The sequence below is a fragment of the Dermochelys coriacea genome, chromosome 2 (genome assembly GCF_009764565.3).
Source record: "Dermochelys coriacea isolate rDerCor1 chromosome 2, rDerCor1.pri.v4, whole genome shotgun sequence".
In the NCBI taxonomy this organism is placed as follows: domain Eukaryota; kingdom Metazoa; phylum Chordata; order Testudines; family Dermochelyidae; genus Dermochelys; species Dermochelys coriacea.
In genome coordinates, this window is record NC_050069.1 from 251,437,649 (window position 1) to 251,457,733 (window position 20,085).

General features: G+C 39.3%; 1 protein-coding gene across 2 annotated transcripts in view; it reads left to right on the top strand.

Moving 5' to 3' along the window:
- The window catches only part of PTPRN2 (protein tyrosine phosphatase receptor type N2), a 992,764-nt gene that overhangs the window by 919,813 nt on the left and 52,866 nt on the right, over positions 1-20,085 (top strand). For both annotated transcript variants that reach the window (XM_038390254.2, XM_038390255.2), the window contains 3 exons: positions 3,631-3,778; positions 9,585-9,658; positions 18,591-18,668. In XM_038390254.2, the coding sequence (XP_038246182.1) occupies positions 3,631-3,778; positions 9,585-9,658; positions 18,591-18,668 (300 nt within the window). The remainder of the gene's footprint in view (positions 1-3,630; positions 3,779-9,584; positions 9,659-18,590; positions 18,669-20,085) is intronic.

Consider the following 20,085-nt stretch of genomic DNA (forward strand, 5'->3'; position numbering starts at 1 on the left):
ATGCAGTGGGGAATGGGGTTTGCTTTAAGGGACCATAAATTAAAGTATGTGGCTTAATTATGACAGAATTTCTTGATTTCTGAGTGGTTTGAAGCTGTTCCTATTTTTTTTCTTTTCTTTTCTTTCTTTCTTTTTCATTTTAATGCATTTGCTTGCACAATTGTTTTTAACTAGTAGGTTTCCCTGAACAGAGAGACCCCCCTCACATCTGGATATAGCCATTCAAACATCTCATAATTCTTGGTGCTCTATACTTAAAATGGTTTGTGTTACTCTGATCAGTTTGAACAAAGTTAAGTGTTGATTATGATTTGAGAGACAGCTGTCTTTGTTAGAGGCAAGGTTTTGAGTGCATTTTCTCCTTATTCATTTGTATTTTCACTTAAGGTTTACAGGCAAGTGTCAGGAAAAATTAAGATTTGTCTAGAATAGGAAGTTATTCCTTTTAAACATTTTTTTTAAAGCATAAGCTGTTTTAAAATTCACACACATCTGAAAAACCAAGTACCTTAACTGTTCTATACTCAGCTATTTACAGAAAATGTAAACAATGAAAGGAAAATGATATCTTTGAGGTGACAAATAGAAGCAACTGGAAACGCCTTGGGTAGGATGGTGGTGAAAACTACTTATTACCTAAGGCCTTATTTTAGGAATTTGATCAAAGAGACCCTGTATTGTCAGACCCTTATACCTGTACAGAGTCCCACTGATGTGCAGGGGACTTTTACGCAGGTATAGGGGCCTGCCTCCATGAATCAGATTGCAGGACCGTGGTTTAAAATCTGAAGATACTATCGGTTGTCCTCAGAAATGATTGTCATTGTCGTCGTCTGCTCTTTGATCATCACATAATAAACAGCTCTCCAATACCCAAAAATCTTGGTTCTGTGGTATCCTGATTCCTGTACAGTACCACTCTTTCACTTATTTTCTTTTTCCATATGTGCTAACTTGCCTTTAAGAGGGATAATCTTTGCTTAGCCACATAAATGACCTTTTCTTCACCCTGTCTCAGGCCCGTTAGATACAACAGGTATAGGTATCTTGTCTTTTTCTAAGCCACTACTATTTCTCTGTCTCTCCAAAAATCTCTTTTAGTCTAATATGTTTCAGTGGCATTTAAGGTACGCCTGAGTCTTTTCTTTTTTTTTTTTTCTACAAATGTCCTTATTTATTTGCTTTTCAGTATTGGTGGGTTGATTTCCACCCTGGTGGGGGTGGGAACAACGATGACAACGTGTATTTTGTAGAAAACAAAGCTGTGTGTCAGACATCATTTCTTTACTGACAAACATAGTTTGATTTGCAAGAGAGAATAGTATCCTGCTTTGCTTGTTCTATAGGAAACCTGATGAGATGGTAATTTTAACAAAGCTTGCATTTGGCAGGAGACCGTTTTAAAACCTGCGGAAAGGTCATGATAGCCTCTCTTCCTTGAAATATGTTTTGAAGTGAGCATGTGGCATTGTCTTCATAACATATTTTTGAGGAATGGAAACTATTTGAATGCTTTTTGGGAAATCTTTCCAGGCAATTATTTGTAGGGAAATGTCACAGTGGAATTAACTATGTTAGTAGGTGCTTGAAAAAGCAAACAATAAAAAATGGTCTGCCTTGACTGCAAACAAAGGGCTTTAAGGAACAATGATCTTGAAGTTTTTGATTCAAAATGAGGCATTCTGGATTCTTTTATGACTCTGCCCCAAACTTCCTTCATGACCTTTAGCATGTCATTTAACCTCTTCAAACCTCAGTTTCTCCCTCAGCTTCCCCAAATATTTTATTGCTGATTGAAGAGGAGATACAGGAGAATAAAGATGTAGACATGTAAATGGATTTAAAGTAGCAGGTCATAATTTTGCTAACTTTACTGTTAAAGGGAGGGACTGATTTTCCCCCACTCTCAAAACTACAAGGTATTAATTGGATCTAGTGCAAACTTAAAGGAATAATTGTTGGCCACCTTTTGCCAGACTCCTACTACCAAATTCATGATTCAGCCAATGCCAAACCCTTATCTCTCTTCCCATGAGGCGGAATGCGAATGTAGACAAGGGAATAACTAAGTCTGCAAAAACTTAAGACCTTTCCATACCCCACAGGCTAATGGAGAACAGAGTCCACCAATCAGGGTACTGTGTTTGGGCTTACCCTGGAGCTGGCCTCTCAAAGCCACCTGTGTGCACTGGATGCCAGCCACAGTTTGCAACACTATTCATTCACGTTTGTTATCACAATCTCCTTTAGAATGGTACTGTCCCTGATCCAGATCCCTGTGGGGGTCAGGAAGAAATCTTCCCTCAGGGCATGACTAGCAATATATCCAGTGGTAGCTGCGTTTCGCCTATTCCCCCACTTCCCCTCCCCTTCTCACACCATCTTGGAGGCCTATGGATGCTGCAAGCCGTGAAGGAGCACTGGGCATCTCACCAGCCTAGTGCAGAGAGAGAAAAAATTCCAATCTGGAATCTGGAAAAAGTTCATCTGGCCAGACCCTCAGGAAGCTTGGAAACCCAGCTCTGACAGCTACACCTTCTAGAGGACATGGCCTGTGAGGAAACTTTCAGCAGCAAGAAGTCTGCTGAGTGTCTGGGAGTGCACAAAGGGAGGAGGGAGGGCTTGCTGGAGCCAGACTGCTTCCTCACCTCCTCTCAGTTGGTCAGTGGGTGGGCATGGGAGGCAGAGTGTGTGGAAGGCACCAGGCAAGAGTCCAGGTGTCAGAGGGGAAGCCCTCTCTCCCACTCCCCCAGAGTCAGCTCTCCCCAGACAATCCAATCAGCCACCTCTCCCGTCTATACCTCACTAAGATAGGAAGAGGCATTTTTTATGATGTAGTATCACAAAAATGTTGTTTGGCCAACAATTTTATACTCTTCTTAACAGCTACATTTGTAAATGCTGCAAGTTTGTTACACCTTGTGAGTGCACCAATACTTTATAGGGTAAGGCATGGACGCTGCCTGGAAGAGCACACAGTCTTACATGGGATCATCATATGTTAAATAATTGTTTGTTTGAATAATGGACATAAGCTTTCTCTTCCATTCCTTGACCTGAGGTTAAAAGGGACCTATCCACTTTTCTAGGTATTGAAGAGGAAATAGCTTATGGTTGATGTTCTGGGGCTGGGGCTGGAGCTGGGTGGGGATCCTAAAAGCATTTCACCTGAGCAAAGCTAAAGCATTGTTTTTAATGTTAGACATTCATATTTTGTGTGTCACAATTGAGTTTAAAAACATTATAAATCAGTGATTTAGCAGTAAGACCTTTTGTGTATCATCACCTCTTTTCAAACATGGTTCAGAATTCCTGTTGTTTTTACTTGTGTATGTATACTCTCAACACTTATTCCCTGCGCCTACAGATAAGCCAAACTGAAGCATCTTATCTGCACTCTCTATTTCTCCCCTATTCAATCTCTTGGAACTTTGAGAGTTTGGAAAATTGGAGCAGGATCTGAACCACCCCTGGTTTCTGGCTTTGTAAGCACCACCTTACGATTGATCCAGTTTTACTTTCGACCCCAAATATAGTATATACATTCTTTTAGCTCAGGCCTGTATTTGGAGAGTACATTGCTAACCTGTATATAAAATGGTGCCTGATGGTATATTCTTTTCGTTTCAGTCCTATATGGAAGACCATTTGAAGAATAAAAATCGTCTGGAGAAAGAGTGGGATGCCCTTTGTGCTTATCAAGCTGAACCCAATGCTACGACCATTGCCCAGAAGGAGGAGAATGTCCAGAAGAATCGCTCTCAAAGTGTCATAACATGTATGTACCCTTGAAATTGGAATGAATATATGTTAATTTCTTGATGTTCTCCTTACCACCTTTTGGTAAAGCATTATCAGAGCTATAGGTGAAGGGCAAAGCATTATGCAAAACTGTTTGTTTCTATCTAAAAGAAAAGCAGCTTTCAATATTTGCTTGTTATGCAGCCTATTGGTCCTGTCAGACATTTGACTTGTCTCCTTATGTTTTACTTGTAAAATGTATAGCTATATCATATGACGTTTCAGAACAGTGACAGCAAGTGCTGTACCATGTAAATCAACACCCAGCGTGCTTTTCAAACATTGTAATGCAGTTTCTGTGCAAGATCAGCAGTTATGGTTATTGAGTAGAAATAAACTTGGCTTGGCTTTAGATGAGCTGGTATCATGTTCATTCAAAGCAGTAATACCAGCAGTTTGTAATGAGAGCCAGAGTATCTGTTCATCAAATACTCTGCTGTAGTGAGTGAGCCCCTGTAGGCTTAATTGGCAAAGCTTAGGAAATTGCTGCTGTTCTAGGTTAGGCTTAGGACGAAATACAAGGCTGAAAGTAGCCAATATTTGTATTCCTAGAATCTGTGTGTGTGTGTTTTTTTTATGTAAAAGGCTGTCTTTGTGAGTATAAATACAAGCAGCATATCTACTGTATGTATTTTCTCCTAGATTACACGGTTGGCGGTAACTAACATTATTTGCTGAATGCTGAGCCCCATAAAAAACCGAGAGAAATTGACCACAATTTTTATTAAATAACCAATGGAACAAACCTAAACCAAGAACAGATAGGACCCACAGCTGCAATGGCAGCTTTATTTCAAAGAGTGCCTGCAATCCAGTTGTGTGGTTTGGCACTATTTAAATTTTTTAAGTGCTCTGAAAACATTAATTTTCCCTATGACAGATGCAAGTGTACATTGTACAGTTGGGGAAATGGAGACAGGTAACACACTGAGTCAGAGCCAGGATTAGAGCTGAAGGGTTGATAGCGCCACATTACTACTTAACTTAGCTCTTCAGTGCATGGCAGCTTGGGAAGCCCTTTAATTCTGCTTACTTATGATCAAGGTTCCCTTCCCAGCACTGTCTTTCCTAAGACTACATAAAGCAGAAGAATACATAGTGGAGAATAGTCAGTTTTGCACTATCAATTCACTTTTTTGACTGTGGAGCTGACTCAAAGCCCATTGAAGTAAATTGCAAGATTCCAGTGGCTTCAGTGGGCTTTGGAATGAGGCCTATTGAAAAGTTTCTATCTCAGAAGTGCAGTAATAAGCACCAAGTTCTGGAAAAGTAACTTTATCCACCAGAGCTAAACGATTGCAAGGCTTTTGCATCCTTTTAAGTGCTAATAGGAAAAAATATTTGCTGACATAGCATAGAGCAGTTTATCACTTTTTGTTAACAGATACTGCTCAAAATGAATCCTCTTAAAGTGTGCTTGTGAGTATGGACTTGCAGTCATTCCACTTTAAGCTGTGATTTGTCCCATCTCATAAACTAAGGTGGATCATCCCTGGTTAACAGTTGAGTGGAAGGCTGCCAAGGAAAGCATAGATGCTGAAAGAAATGGTATTGGTTGTTCTGTAGGTGACTCTTCCCTCTGACTCCAAGCTGAACCAATACTGTATGGTGGTAGGGGACACTATTCTGTGGAGAGGTGACAATTTGGCTGAGATTTAAAATGGAGATCTATTAGTCCAATAAAGATCCCATGGCACTTTTGCAAAAGTAAGAGTGCTAAAATCCAGTTTCCTGGGAAAATTTAAATTGCATTCTGCCTAGTAATGTACTTGATGTTCCCCTAGTAGTCTAACTTGGACTGAGTAAGCTTCACTCTCTTTCCTAAATAGCAACATTGTTGCTGTGCTGTGTTAAAAAGCTGGCATGTTATACCCCAGAGATATTTCAATGATAGGTGAAGAAATGTGAGCCAGAGCTTCAACTGTTACATTTTGATCAGTTGATGGTTATATGTTCGTATGGAAAACTAGGAAAACTATATACCCATTTAAAAAATAAATGACTCATTTCATAAGTAAACTTTTTGGTAAAATAATGGTTTCTATAGATTCTCTACCATGCATGTTTTCCTTACTTACTTTGCACAAATGGTACTGTGAAATAAGTTAACTAGATTTCAATACAAATGCGAGAAAAGTTAAACTCTTGGCTAATATCAAGTGAACTAAGTGCAAAGTAGGATCATGTGTAGCTTTACATAATCTTCAGGCTGTTTAGTTTTTATACTTCAACAGTTCACAAGTTCCACAGTTCAGTACAGTGTTTTGTGTGTGTGTGTGTGTATGTATGTATGTGTGTGTATATATATAGAAGTGTAGCAAAAAAAAAAATCACACATGAAGCATGGGGAAGGCTGATCCAGTGGTTAGGACACCAATCTGGGACTTGGGAAACATTGGTTCAATTCCCTGCTTTACCACAGATTTTCTGTGTAACCTTGGACATGTCACTTAATCTCTCTGCCTCACTTCCCCATTTAAAAAATAATGGGGAATTTCCCTAACTCACCACAGTGTTGTGAGGATAAATACATTGAAGATTGTGCAATCCTGAGTGCATTGCTGTTGTGGGCTATATCAGTACCTAAGTTAGATAAAGACACCTAATTTTATATAGCACCAGCTAAAAGTGTGTGTGGTGTTTTCTCCTTTGCAGCCCCCCAGGTTAGGGAGCCTTCCTTTCATCAACTTTCCCATCTCACATGTCTTATTATCACATGTCATTTCTGATCTGGCCAAAATAATAGCAAATGCAAAGAACTAGTCTGATGTTTAGCAAAGCTTTAGTAGATCCAGTAAACATCTGAACTAGTTGGCGTAATGACTAGCATTAGGCCTGTCCTATCTTCTCTCTCACTTTCATAGTTTCTTTCTGTATCCACCCTTATTCATCTTTCTAACTTTCTGGTGGGTCCTCTCCAGGTTTCTTTCTTTCTCCTCCTTCCTGCCTTTTTCTCTGCTGCTGCTTCTACTCTGCTTTTCTCTGCTTAGAACTTAATCAATACACAGTTCACAGCAAAATTATTTGTCCACTGAACTTGCAATTGTCACCACAAAGAACATATGTCCATAATTGCTGAACATCTTTCTGGAGAGTGACTACCAGTTTCTGGAGGCTTTGGCGTGTCAGCAAGCACATATGAACATAATGGGCTCATTGCCAACAATCAATGCCACCTGAAAGCAAGCATAGGCACAAAATCTTAAGAAAACATGTCCATAACTTACCCTGGGAGCTTTCTTGTGAATTCTTCCATTTCATCACCAAACCCTTTACAAACATATTAGTCCTCTCACCCTTCAATAAACCTACCATAGCACCATAATAAGATGGCATCACTGATGTGGTGTATCATGACAAAGTATTAAATTTAAAAAATTAACTGATTCTCAAAGTTATTGATCTGACACTTAGTTTGACTCTCCAATAGAAAGCTAACACCAGTTTACTAAACCTTAATGAGTCCCTGTCTCGCTCGTTTATCCGTTACTTAAAAATGTGATGCCACGTTCTCTTTGTTGATTAGTTAATTCAGGGGCCCTGCCTTCCAGTGGATGAGACTTCTCCTAAGTGCCTATTTAGCTCCATGCCACATGAGGGTTTGTCTCCAGACCACATTGAGCACATTTAAGCCATGTGCTTCCTGTAGCCAGAAAATTACAGAGCTATAATTCTTCTTCTTACACCCTTTAGAATAAGCAAGGTTGTGAAGTTTTCTCTGACCACCCTTATGATCTCAGATGTCACAAGGCCCTAAAGCTGCCATGGTAAAAATATCTATAATACATTAGAGTTCTTGTAAAGAAAACACACACACACACTCACTCTCTCTCTCTCTCTCTCTCTCTCTCTCTCTCTGATGTAGTCAGAAATCCTTTCTGTGCTGGTCTATATATAAGTTTGAGCAGAATGAGCGTTGTCATTCTTTATTCTGAAAATGGCACCTGAATATGTCTCCACTGCAATCTAAGGTATGACGAACCTGTGCTAGTTTTACCTGCACTGGCTTGGCTAAAAATTGCAGTGTAGATATGGCAGCACAGACTTCAGCGCTGTGAGTAGGTCCTCCAGGTCCCCAGTGTGCTTGTCCAATCTACCCTAACGCCTGTAATGCTATCTACACTTGTGTTTTTAACCATGCTAGTGCAGGTGTGTCTGCCTGAGCTGCAGTTACACCTCAGATTCCAATGTAGATATACCCCAAGTACGCATCTCTCCTCCTAAGGTATCTACTACAACTCACGTTTTGGATCATAAATCTTTTTTTAATTTTGTATAGTGGTTTCACAGGGAAGCCTGAGTTGAACAGCTTGACCACATTTTTTCTCTGTCTTTTGGTGTTCCTCCCGTTTTATGTTGATGTGCCACTTATGGAATAATTTTATGAGAGGAGCCAAGAGTAGCTCAGTCGTTCTACATTATTTTTGTATCTTTAATTGGATTTCGGCAGAAGTGCTCCCATTGCTGGGTTACTTTTGCTGATGAGATCAAATGGCTGTAAATAACATTTCATAAGATCATACAAATGAGAAGTCCAATCTATCTAATGTAAAACACAAGGTGATTGTTCCATCTTGTTTGCATACTCAATACCCACCTCACCCCTCAAAAATAGAATTAGGCAGATCTAATGTCTTCTCATCCTATTTCCTTGTGTGTTAATTGTGCTGTTGGTTGTCCGACTAAATGTTACGCAGTGTAGAGAATTAATAAAATTGGGACACAATTCTACTAGTGCTAAGGGGCCAAATCATGGCCTCGTTAGTGTGATGATGCAGGAGGACCAAAAGCCCATCCCTGCAACCTTGCATAGGCTACCTTCATCAGTAGTACCGTGAGAGCGGAAGAGAGCTGCACAGATGTGTGAGAGGGGGTGCGGACCAAGCAGGGCCTTGACTTTATCCAGGGCTGACGAGGGGGAGGAAAGTCAGAATGGTTGTGCCGGGCCCCTGAGTTCAGGGGGCCACCAAAAAAACTTCTGTAACGTGTGAATAAAGTGAAAAGGGAGGGAATGGGGCCCCAGTGAGCATGATGTACCAGGGCCCCAAAATTCTTTCGATGGGCCTGGCTCCATCCAACTACTGCACTGAGCAGGACAGTTCCGCCAGGTCATGTATTGTACTGGGTATGTACCGGACACAGTTTACTCTCTCCCAGCAGAAGTTGAGGAGGGACTCTGAGTCACAAGTTTCCTTCCACACTGCTCCAGCAGAGCCCAACAATGTGCTGTTCCTTAATTGGGGCAATTTGTTATCTCCCAATCCAGCCATAAATTGTATTTTGCTGTTCCTGTTAGAAATAATCAGAAATGCAAGGTCTGCATGTACTAATTCCTGGCTTTATGTTTCAGAACAATATCATTTTATAAAGAAGGTAGATGGAAAAGGCCCATTGGGTCATCTAGTCTATCTCGCTGCAAGTGCAGGATTGTTCTCTTCAGATTTTTTTGAGGATTTTTTTCCTAGTCTAGTCTTAAATGTCATGAGCAATGGAGCTTGTCCCTCTTCTTATGTGAGACTGTTCCACATCTGGTAGATTGTTACCATGAGAAAATGTTTTCGGAAGTTAGCCTCTAAAATCTTCTTTCAAAGACTTTTATTTCATGATTGGAGTTGGGACTGTTGCAAATCTAAGCCAATTTAGTAGTTAAAATAAAATAACTCTCCCACAATATTTTACATTGTCTGCTTTTGAAATGTACATTAGTTTGCCTTTAATTATTTTTAACTTTACAAGTGTGGAAAATTTGGGTGGAAATGCTATATTTTATTTTGCCTTTACAGATGATCATTCCAGGATATGCTTGAAAGCTGAAAATAGCCATGACAATTCAGACTACATCAATGCCAGCCCAATTGTAAGTACAGTATCCAGTGTGAAGTAATCCAAATAATCCATCTTTTATCCTTAGCCTATCAGTATAATATGTTAACTTGATGCCAGGCACCACTGTAATAACAGTGGCTTGGGTCTATATCTACCTCCAGTCCCCCAACATTAATGACTCAAGCCATTACTTGGGAGTGCAAGTACATACATTCCATACACTTGCACATAATGCCTTTTGAAGACTGTAGACAAAGGACAATAATGCCAATAGATAACGAGTCTTAAATCTACATATTATTTTCCTGTACCTGACAGTAGTTGCTTGCAAACTGCACAACTCAGCACAGTACGTTTAATTCAACAGACCTTTTCCATTGTGTAAGGAGGTTTGCCTGATTTTCTGTCATTCTCTAAGTTTTCACCCTTACTTTCCCTATCCTAAAAACAACTGTATTAGAATGGTTTCTGTAGCCACAGAGAGCTGGGCTTTGCTTCTCGTAAAGCCAGTCAGTGCTGCTCCTCAAATTTCAGAGGTGACCCTTCTTCTTTCCCTCCTTCATCTGTTGCCTTCCTGGTGCTGAGTGATTTACTTCTGCAGCGATCTGTGTCTACCTCTGATCTTGCTGTTCTCAAAGCAGAGAATTAAATCTCTTACCACCACCTATATTATAATTCAAAGGCCAATTTAGGTCAATGCAGTTCTTGGTCATATCCCACCAAATTTTCTAACATGCCACTTTGTACTTCTCCCATTCCTACACAAATTGAATATGCATCTTTTATTTTGTCCGTGAAAGATACCAGAGCAATCATTTTAGAGATCAAAGGCTTCTCTGTTTTTTAGCTGCAGAACAGGTACGGCATAGCAAGCAGCATTGCCCTATCAAGGTGTCTCAATCCTGACATGGTGGATCCATCTCTAGGCATGAGGAAGCAGTGTTTTCTCATTGACCACTTAGTCCTTGCCTCTCTGAGGCTACCAGCTGGGGGGCTATTTATACTGGTGGGTTTTATTTGTATCACTTTAGGACACTGAAAATCATTAGAAGAAAATAACTTGGACCAAGCATTTAGGCTGGAGAATTAGGTGATACTCTGTGTCCTCTTACTGGTCCTGGACCAGTTTCCAGTGTTACTCTCTCAGTTAAATCATTTTGTGTGGACTATGCAACTGGCAAATTGCAACAGAAAGATTTGACATTACAGGTTGTTTCCTTCCAATTTTCATTGACAACACTTCCCTCTCTAAAAGAGCATCTTGTTGGGACTGTACTCTGAGCTACACTCTGAGCTACACATGGTATTTTGAGCAGAATTTGAAAGCTTTGATTTTTCTTGAGTATAAAACAGCTTAATGAAACTCTCTCTCCAGAGAGTCAATACAAGATACCAAATCTCCTGACAGTCTTTAGGGTGCTGTGGAGTATCAGGATTTTGTGCCTAATATGTACTCTGGGGACCAGACCCACGAGTCCAGTTCTGACTATTCTAATGTTCAGTCATGCAAAGCAGCCATAAAAGTCAGTGGATCTGACCACATGAGGATTTCCCCTATGTAAGAGAATCTTTTGGTGACGTACTAGCTGCTTGTGGCTCCTGCCCTCAGGAAGAGGGGAATGACCAGAGTATCACTGCATTCCAGGGATCCCTAGCTGCTGGGATTGCCCCTTGGGATCAAGGGCAGCTGAGCATAAGTTAGATCAGCCTTTAGGCTGCCCTATATCTGTCTGCGACTGGACCATTTCCTGGTCAGCATGAGGATCAGGGGATCATAATGGTGGCTTAAAGCCACCTTTTCACACCCCCTTATTCTCCCATTGTGCACAGTGCACAACTCAACCAGACCTGAGGTTCTGCCTCTGGAGCTTCAAGGCTTCTTTCTTTCCTATCTTTTATTGTTTAATTCTCTTCAGGACACAGTGAATGAGTTATGTTTGATCAAGCCTTGCAAAGCCTTTGCTACACTTACATTTTATAGCACTCTAATTTGCTGGCTCAGGGGTGTGAAAAATCACCCCCCTGAATGCAGCAAGTCAGAGTGCTTTCAAGCGCTAGTGTAAACAGGCTCCAAGCGCTGGGAGCTAATCCCCATGTGGAGGTGGATTATCAGGAGCGCTGGGAGAGCTCTCTCCCAGCGCTCGCGTACGACCATGCTCACACTTCAAAGCGCTGCCATGGGAGCACTCCCGCAACAGCACTTGGAAGTTTCCAGTGTAGCCATGCCCTTTAAGGCTGCAGTGGCACAGCTGCACTGGTGTAGTGCTTCAGTAAAGATGCTTTCCACACAAACGGAAAGGCTTCTCCTGTCAGTGTAGGTAATCCACCGCCCTGAGAGGTGGTAGCTATGTTGACAGGAGAAGCCCTCCTGTTGACTTAGCACTGTGTACAGTGAAAGTTAGGTGGGTATAACTGCATCACTCAGGTGTGGATTTTCTACACTCATGAGTGACATAGTTATAGCAACCTAAATTGCTAGTGTAGACCACGCCTTAGTTTAATTGTACGGATTGAGAGGTTTGCTCTGAAGACAGGAGTGGGAGCTGTGAACAGAAAACATGATATTCTATTTTCTAAGGGCTAGGGTGTGAAACGCTTATTCATATTAGTGAACACTTACTTACAAGAGTAGTGGTGTAAGTAAATACTCGTGTGAGCAAGAGTCCAGCAGTCTGGCCTTCATTGTTTGATATAGATGTAAAGTGCCCAGAGTGCTTGGCAATGGACCCATATACAAATCTCTAGATTATCTGTTCCTTGAAACTTTTTTATTAAATGAAAATGCACCAAAGTTTGCGATGATGGGTTGGGTGGGGGCACCAGAAAAAGGTATTTTCTGGGCATAGGTGGGAATGGAGCCCCACGAATCAGTGCAAAGGCGCAGAACCTTTGTGTGGATAGTCCTGCCAAGAGCTGCGGTGTGTTGCAGGATCGAGCCTGCAGTCTGGGGGAAACCTGCAAAGAGAAACTTGTGAGGGTTTACCCCACAGGAGGAAACAATCTGGCCCAGGTTTATTGAAAGGCTGTGGAGATCAGACAAGCACAGTCTGTGTTGCATCAAAGAAGGAAACTGTTCAAGATTAGAATGGTTTCCTAAGGGTTCGTTGGGTTCAATTTTAACTGTTTGCAAACCAACAGACTGAGTATGTAATTCCTGAAGGTGATGCAGTGGGAGGTTGCTGGGGAGCAGTGACTCATCTGTAAGTACACAGTGGAAACCTAGTTGTCAGAAGCTCTTTAAGTTTAAGCAAAGCCAAGGATGTTTTGTTTTAGCTAGATTAGTTCATTTAGTGTCAGTTCATCAGAAAATGGAGAGAAAAATTGGAAAGACTGAGCCATTCTAGTTTGTAGCAAATCCTGGGACTTCCCAATCCTTCCTCTCTCCCCAGGTCAGGACCCATTTAGAACTAGTCCCTAAGAGCACGTAGAAAGCTGGATCTATAGTCCTTACCCAGTTGAGACAGCCATTGAAGGCAGAGCCTAATGTCTATACTGCATGTTGCTATTGCTTTTGTCTGAGATATTTTCTCTTAGCTTTATTAGCTACGTACTTGGTTTGTTCTTTCTTGAAACATACAGTCGATTTGAAATACCAGTGATTCCTCCTTTACTCACTCTTGCAATAGTCATACCATTTTTTTTAAAGAATTCTGCCTTTCAGTTTAAATAACCTCAGTAATTATCATGTCAATACAATGACATTTTCGGTGCACTTGTGCCTTAGAGTGCTGGGACTGGAAGTGAGTATTGTAGTGTACTGCAATGTGGCCACTAATAACACAAGATCAGTACCGTCTGAACTGAACTAGAAGAGGATTATTTCTCCTTGCATGTGTGAGCTGTCTGATGAGGGTACGGTGTAAAATAAAGCAATTATATTCAAGACTCAGAAAAGGAGACTTCCAGGGGTGTACTTGTAGCTGTGTATATCCAGCTTTGGGGTCAGTGGTCCCATCTCCATCTGGGGCTCGCTCAACCTTGATTTAAGTCTAAATGAGTGCAGCAATACAGGCTGAAAAAAATTCTCCACACTAGACAATGAGCTGGCCACCTGCCCACATGTTTCTTTCTTTTTAAAAAAGCTACCGCTTCAAGACCTCCATTCCTCCCAGTATGTTGTGAAAACTGGGGTTAGACTCATGGTCTCAACATAGTTGAAAGTGTGTGGGGAAGGTTGGTAGAGCGATTTGATCAATGCTCTTTCCTTATCCCTTTAATTTTATTCTAGTGTAAAACAAGGCAGAAGGAATTCTTATGCAATTCCATGGAGTGAAAGTGAAATGAAAGTCTGCTTTCCTTTCCTCTGAAATAACATAAGAAAAGCTTGCAATTACAGCACAAGGAGACCCTGACTGTGCAGAATAAAACTGTGATAATTACATCTGTCATATTTGTGGTTAGTCCTCATTAAATTTCAGGGAAATCATCCAGTAGTAAATAATGTGCAATCTCTGCTTTTAAATCAGAGGTCATGAAAGTAAATGGGAATTCTGTTTTTCCTCATAGGGTGTCTGGGGGGAGAGAGGGAAACCCCATCAGCTACATTAAAAACTCAGCTTGCTTATTATTGAAGACACCAGACTGAGGAATGTCATTAACATGACAGTTTGTTCAAACACAGCATACAAATTTTATCATGGAGAATAGACACTGAAATTCATAATGGCATTCACAATCAGATTTACTACTTTCATTCCATAATGGTTTTTAAAAGAAGGATTTTTAAATTGTTTTAAATTTTAATTCAAGTATAAAGATAGGGACCAGTTACAACCCCACCTTTTTTTTTTATTATTTTAATGTAGAGATGAAAGTGATGACTAAATAATACTGTATTTGCTAGTTAGTCTTACTATTAAGGAAAGAAATTTCAATGCTAACATAAGAATATTTACAGTCCCTGTAAGTTATGAAAGGATATGTGGAAGTGAACTGTATTAATGTTGCAAAAAACATCAGATCTGAGAACTGCATTTTAAAGTGCTTTGATTTATATGTATATTTGAAGGCACTGGTCAGTGCTTAACCTGCTTTCCTAGCATTATAATGATAAAAACAGTGAAAACGATAGATGTACCAGTCTTGCAAACAAGGTGGATATTCTGTTTCCAATCTCACACCAGTACAAATTAGGAGTAACTCTCTTAGTCAGTGGATTTAAATCCATATAAAAATGGTATAAATGAGCTCACATCAGACCCAGCATATCTATCTATCTGTCTGTGTATAGTAATGATCCTAGGGGTCTATGTATATGTCAGTGTAATAAATTTATAAATTACATAAGATTTCATAATGGTTAATGATGTAGGTATATACTTATGCCTTTAATTTGCTCTTTTATGGACAATAGTTAACAGGTACCTACAAACAACTTAAATCCAAATACAATACAGTTGGCTGATTACAACTGGAATACACTGATTTTGCTGTATTTCATGAGCAATATCAGTGAAATCACGCAACAGCCTAATTTGTGTCTAAAACACCCAATGAAACAAAGAGTTTTACTGTGAGTAGAAATTAATGAGATTTGTGCAAAGTCTTAGCATGACAAGTTGAGTAGTGTTGTATTCAGAAAAACAAAAAGCAGAATTAAAGCAGTAGTTTTAATTTTGTACCAGTGTAAAGATGGAAATATAATTATGTAGTATTATAACCTGGAATTATTGCAGTTAAAGTTGGGCACTACTAATCATGACCTTATGTTCATTGTGCTGATCTCTAGTTTAAGATATCGTATATCAACTTGCATTTTAAAATACCCTAGAAAGCCACAAGACATTGTTATTAACCCATCGTAGGTTTATGAGTTATTTGATTTGATCTTCTACGAAACTCCTTTTCTGACTATAAGTCTGAGTAGGAGAGATCATTCCTTTGAGGTTCTTTTTGTGTAGTTTTTCTTTCTTGTGAACTTTTAGCAGTGTTAGTAATCAAAGTTAATGCAGTTCATTGCGCTTTGGTTTGTGGTGGTCCTTGAGCCTTTTCTTTGCCCTTCCCCAAATGAAATCATGGAAAAATAGCCTGGTACGTTATCACACGACCTCTTCTGCCATTCCTGCGCTGCAGTGGGAAATGAAAATTCCCTTATAGTAGAACGTTTGTGATAATTGCACCACTTTCTGTCTAAAAATGGCTGAGCCATTGACTGCTGCTGTAAAGCATGTGACCTTTGAGCTTGGGAGGTGGCGCAGAAAGAAATCTTGTTCTCATTGAATAATTGCATAATGTAACGTGTTTTCTTAATATTGTTCCAGGACAAAACTTTTGATTTTTGTTTTAATAAACTGATAGTTTGGGATCTGATATTTTCTGCTCTGTTTTTTATCTAATTTTGGGGAAGAAAGGGGGAATTGGCTCCTGAAGGGAGGATATTGACTAGGTGAGGATATAAAATGCTGTGCTTTGCTCAGTGATCAGTTGGCTTAAAAACCATTACTGATTGTATTTATTTATTCCAATTCTTATTAACTACAATAAAAGAGGGCCCATCCGGTGCCCTTGACAGTCTTTTAAAAGTACATTAATAAACAAATAGACCCATCAGTTATCCAGGTCACATCTTATAAAATTTGATCAAAGTGGTGACTTTTCAAAGTCTTCCTAATATATGTAGTCTTTGAAGCTGTAAATATAAAAAAGTTAACAAAAACAGGCATTATGTTTAATTAATTAGTTTAGTCTTTGCTCTATTTTTGTTCATTTAAAGATCATTTAATAGCATGATGGGGCTTTCTGCCATCTTCTATTTGCTCTGAGCATACAAAGTGTTCCTGCTTATAATTATTTTCTGTACAACAGAATGTGCTCAGAATGTTAATGCTTGTAATTGTCTTCTGAGTTATTGTTAAACTGATCATACATTTCACCACTTTGTGCTCATTATGATGTTTGCCACGTTCAAACAGCACCTTTGTGACAGTAGCTGATTAATGCTGAAATGCCAAGAGTGGCCTATTCCTGATTTATCAGATAGCTGAGTGTTTAGAAGTATTTCTTCCATGACAGTCTACTTACATCATCACTGACTTCTTGTGCCTTTGTTTTCTGGTGTATACACACGTGCACACACACAAGTGATCAGTTTGAAAAAATCCAAATTATGATCTTTAATACTATTGACTTATTTTCTTTGGCTGAGATTTTCAGAGAGAAGCCTAAATTCAGGCTTCTAAATCCATAATTAGATATCTAAATAAGTGGCCTGCTTTCAAAAGTGCTAAGCACACTGCAGTTTCCACTGAGATCGGTGGGACTTTCTGGGCAGATTGCTTTTTAAAACCAAACTATTTAGGCCCAGTTCAGCAAAGCAATTAAGTCTTTAAGTCCCATTGAAGTCAATGGGACTTAATCACATGTTTTGCTAAATTGGGCCCTTATTTAGATGCCTAATTTTAAACTTTATTTTTGAAAAATGTGGCCCTTCTTACCTGATTCCCAAATTTTGCTGATAATCATATTTCTGTTTGTGGAAAAAAAGCTATTTTTTCTTGGTCTCAAAATACCTTCAGTACTAAATATCCTGCCTCCAAACTCGCTTTTGGCGAAAGGCAAAGAGTTGCTCTGCAGAATTGTTTGCTGAAAAGGCAAATACCTCAATGAATCAGTCACTCAAACAAGAGTATAATACAAACAAGGAATTAGAAACACTTTTATTTTGTCAAAGTTTCTTCTAACAGTGTGTTGTATTTTAAAAATAGGCTTTTATTAAAATAGACTCAGCAACATAATTTTACTTACATTGTGTTGTCATGGATGGATTTTAATATTAGGTGCAGTTTTAATTATGCATCAGAAAATTAGAAGCATAAAAGGTTTTTTCTACTTTTTTGCAACATTCATCACATTGTTGTTCTACTAGAATAACTTACATCTGTTCTTTTATGTTCCTTCCCTCTTTTCTGTTGCACATAATTATGAGGTGCCTTCTTTTATGCTGACATCCACCATTGCTGAAAATTTTGATAGGCTATGAATAAATTCAGTAGATGCCTGTTAATGGAAATATGACTTGCATTCATTCCTATTAAGATCTTAACTTCACTTACATACAGAAAACTGTGTTGGGGTGAAGTAAAGTCTTTGAGTCAAATTCTGTTCTCAGTAACTTAGCATTGGCTACAAATTATTCTCACTGACTTCAATGGGAATTGCAGGAGAGCAGAATTTGGCCCTTTTTCTTTACGTTCAGAGTTTTGTCTTGGTCTCTTAAAGGTTAGAATGAGTATTTAAAAAAAAAAAATCCCTCAGCCGATCTTCTCTTTATCAGGAGATGGGGCCCAAGATTTAAGACCAAGAAAACCACCCATCAGTTTGAAAACATTCATTGTAACACATTAATCCTATTTACTCTTGATGGCTTTGTTTCTTAGCTTTTTTTTCCCCCTTTTCAGTCAGTCTTTGAATTAAATGTTATAATTAAGGTCTTTAAGCAGAACTTGCTCTGTTGAGGCTAGAAGCATGCATTTAGACAAATCAACTAGCCAGAAAAAGCCAGAAACTGAATTTGTTCTCCATTTTTGCTTGTTATATTTGCCCTTGAGTGGCACAGTGGAAATGGAGCAGTTATTTAGATGTGCCCAGCATTCCTAACACTGGGTGAAGAAAAATGTTTCGAAATGACTTCTGGGTTGCTATGAAACCAAGAGCATGGATCTCAAGTACATGCTTTTGTCTGCAACTTCTCTTAAATGATCTTACACTACATATTTGGGACACAGAGTGCTGATCATCAGTCATGCTGATATTGATTTGGTAACCTCACTCTTTTGTGTAAAGGAAGCTCCTCTGACCTAATGAATAGAAATAAAAATGTTTTGCTCATCATCAAAGGACATGGGGGCACAGCAGTCCTCTAAGTGGTCTTTGGTTGTAGACAGAAGCACTTTCTTTCCCGAACCCATCTAGAGGGTTTCTTTGCTTTTAATAAATCCAGTCTGTTTTCTCTTTTCTCATTCCAGATGGACCATGATCCCAGGAACCCTGCATATATTGCTACTCAAGGCCCTCTTCCTGCTACTGTTGCTGACTTCTGGCAGGTAATTTTTTCTCAGTTAACTGTCTTTTTGAAAGTTCATGAATGAAGCTGGATTTATGTCATGAATTGAAAACCTTTCTGCACTTTTAGAGGTATAAAACCAATTATCTTTTAGACAGCATTTGTAATTCAGCTGGTAGGTGATCCTGAGCTTAAAGATATCCTGCCTTTTAAAGATATCACATGTAATTAATCAAATCATGTAAATATATGAATTATATTTAAAAAGTTCTTGTGTAGACATTACCTGTAGAATCGTAGGCCAAAATATTCAAACATGAGTGCCCAATTTAAGCTCTTAACTCCACGTTTAGACACCTACTTAAAACGGGTTGAATTTTCTGATATTCTGACCTCCCTTAGAACTTGATCTAGCATAAGGCCCTTATCCTGCAAAGATTTACATGCACTCTTAACTTTAGATACTGTGAATGAGTAAAACCACTGAAATCTGCTCCTTATCTACACCACTTGAGCATATGCTTAAGTGGTTTCCTGGACAAGGAAGATTTCTTGAATTGGGACCACAATGCGTAAAGCTAAGTGTGTGTAAGTCTTAGCAGGATCAGGGCCTAAGTTTGTAGTTATCCAAGTGCAAAACTGGGCTTACTTTGCATGCACTCCATTGCACTCATGCAAAACCCTGACTTGGGCAAACACTTGGCTAGGGAAGTTGCCAGTGCACATCAGGCATGTGTGTAAGTGACAAAGAGAGAATTAAACATTCATTTGTTAGTACAAGTCTATGCTGGCAAACTTACTAAGCATCAACCTGTTGGTAATTAAACAGCATTACAATTCATTGGGGCTTATTATAAGGAGCGGAAAATGTTTTTATTCACTACTGTACTGTTTTGAGTTGCGAATTTAGAGAATTTTTTAGCTGAAGTTTGAGGGACTATGGATAAAATTTTCAAAAGCAGCCTAGGAGCCTATATCCAATTGAAAGTCATCAAACCTCTGTCTCACCTCACCTGTCTGTCTATATACAGACATACATGTTGAGCTCTTCTTTATTACAAAATATTTTATATTCAATTTATCTCTGTTACAAAGTGTTTTCAGTTTTCTTTTCACATTTATATTTCTATGGTTGTTGACAAATGAAGCACCAGGTCAAAATTTTTCTAAACTCTCTGATTTTGGGGTACACTGGAGAGTTGGTTGAGATGGGGCTGACTCTCAGGCAGAGTTTATGTAATGAAAAATAACCCAACAGTCTAGAGTACCAGCAATCTTAGAGTTGTTGAGTCGGGGCATTCTGTCACCTGCTAGTGACGGGACTGACCCTTAATTGCCAATTGTTTTGGATGGTGAGATCCTTAGACTCGGTGATCTGAGCCAGTTCTGCTTATACTCCTTAGTTAGAAGGGCCACCCAGGTAGATGTGACTTCTATGTTCTTCCCGGAGTCTGTGC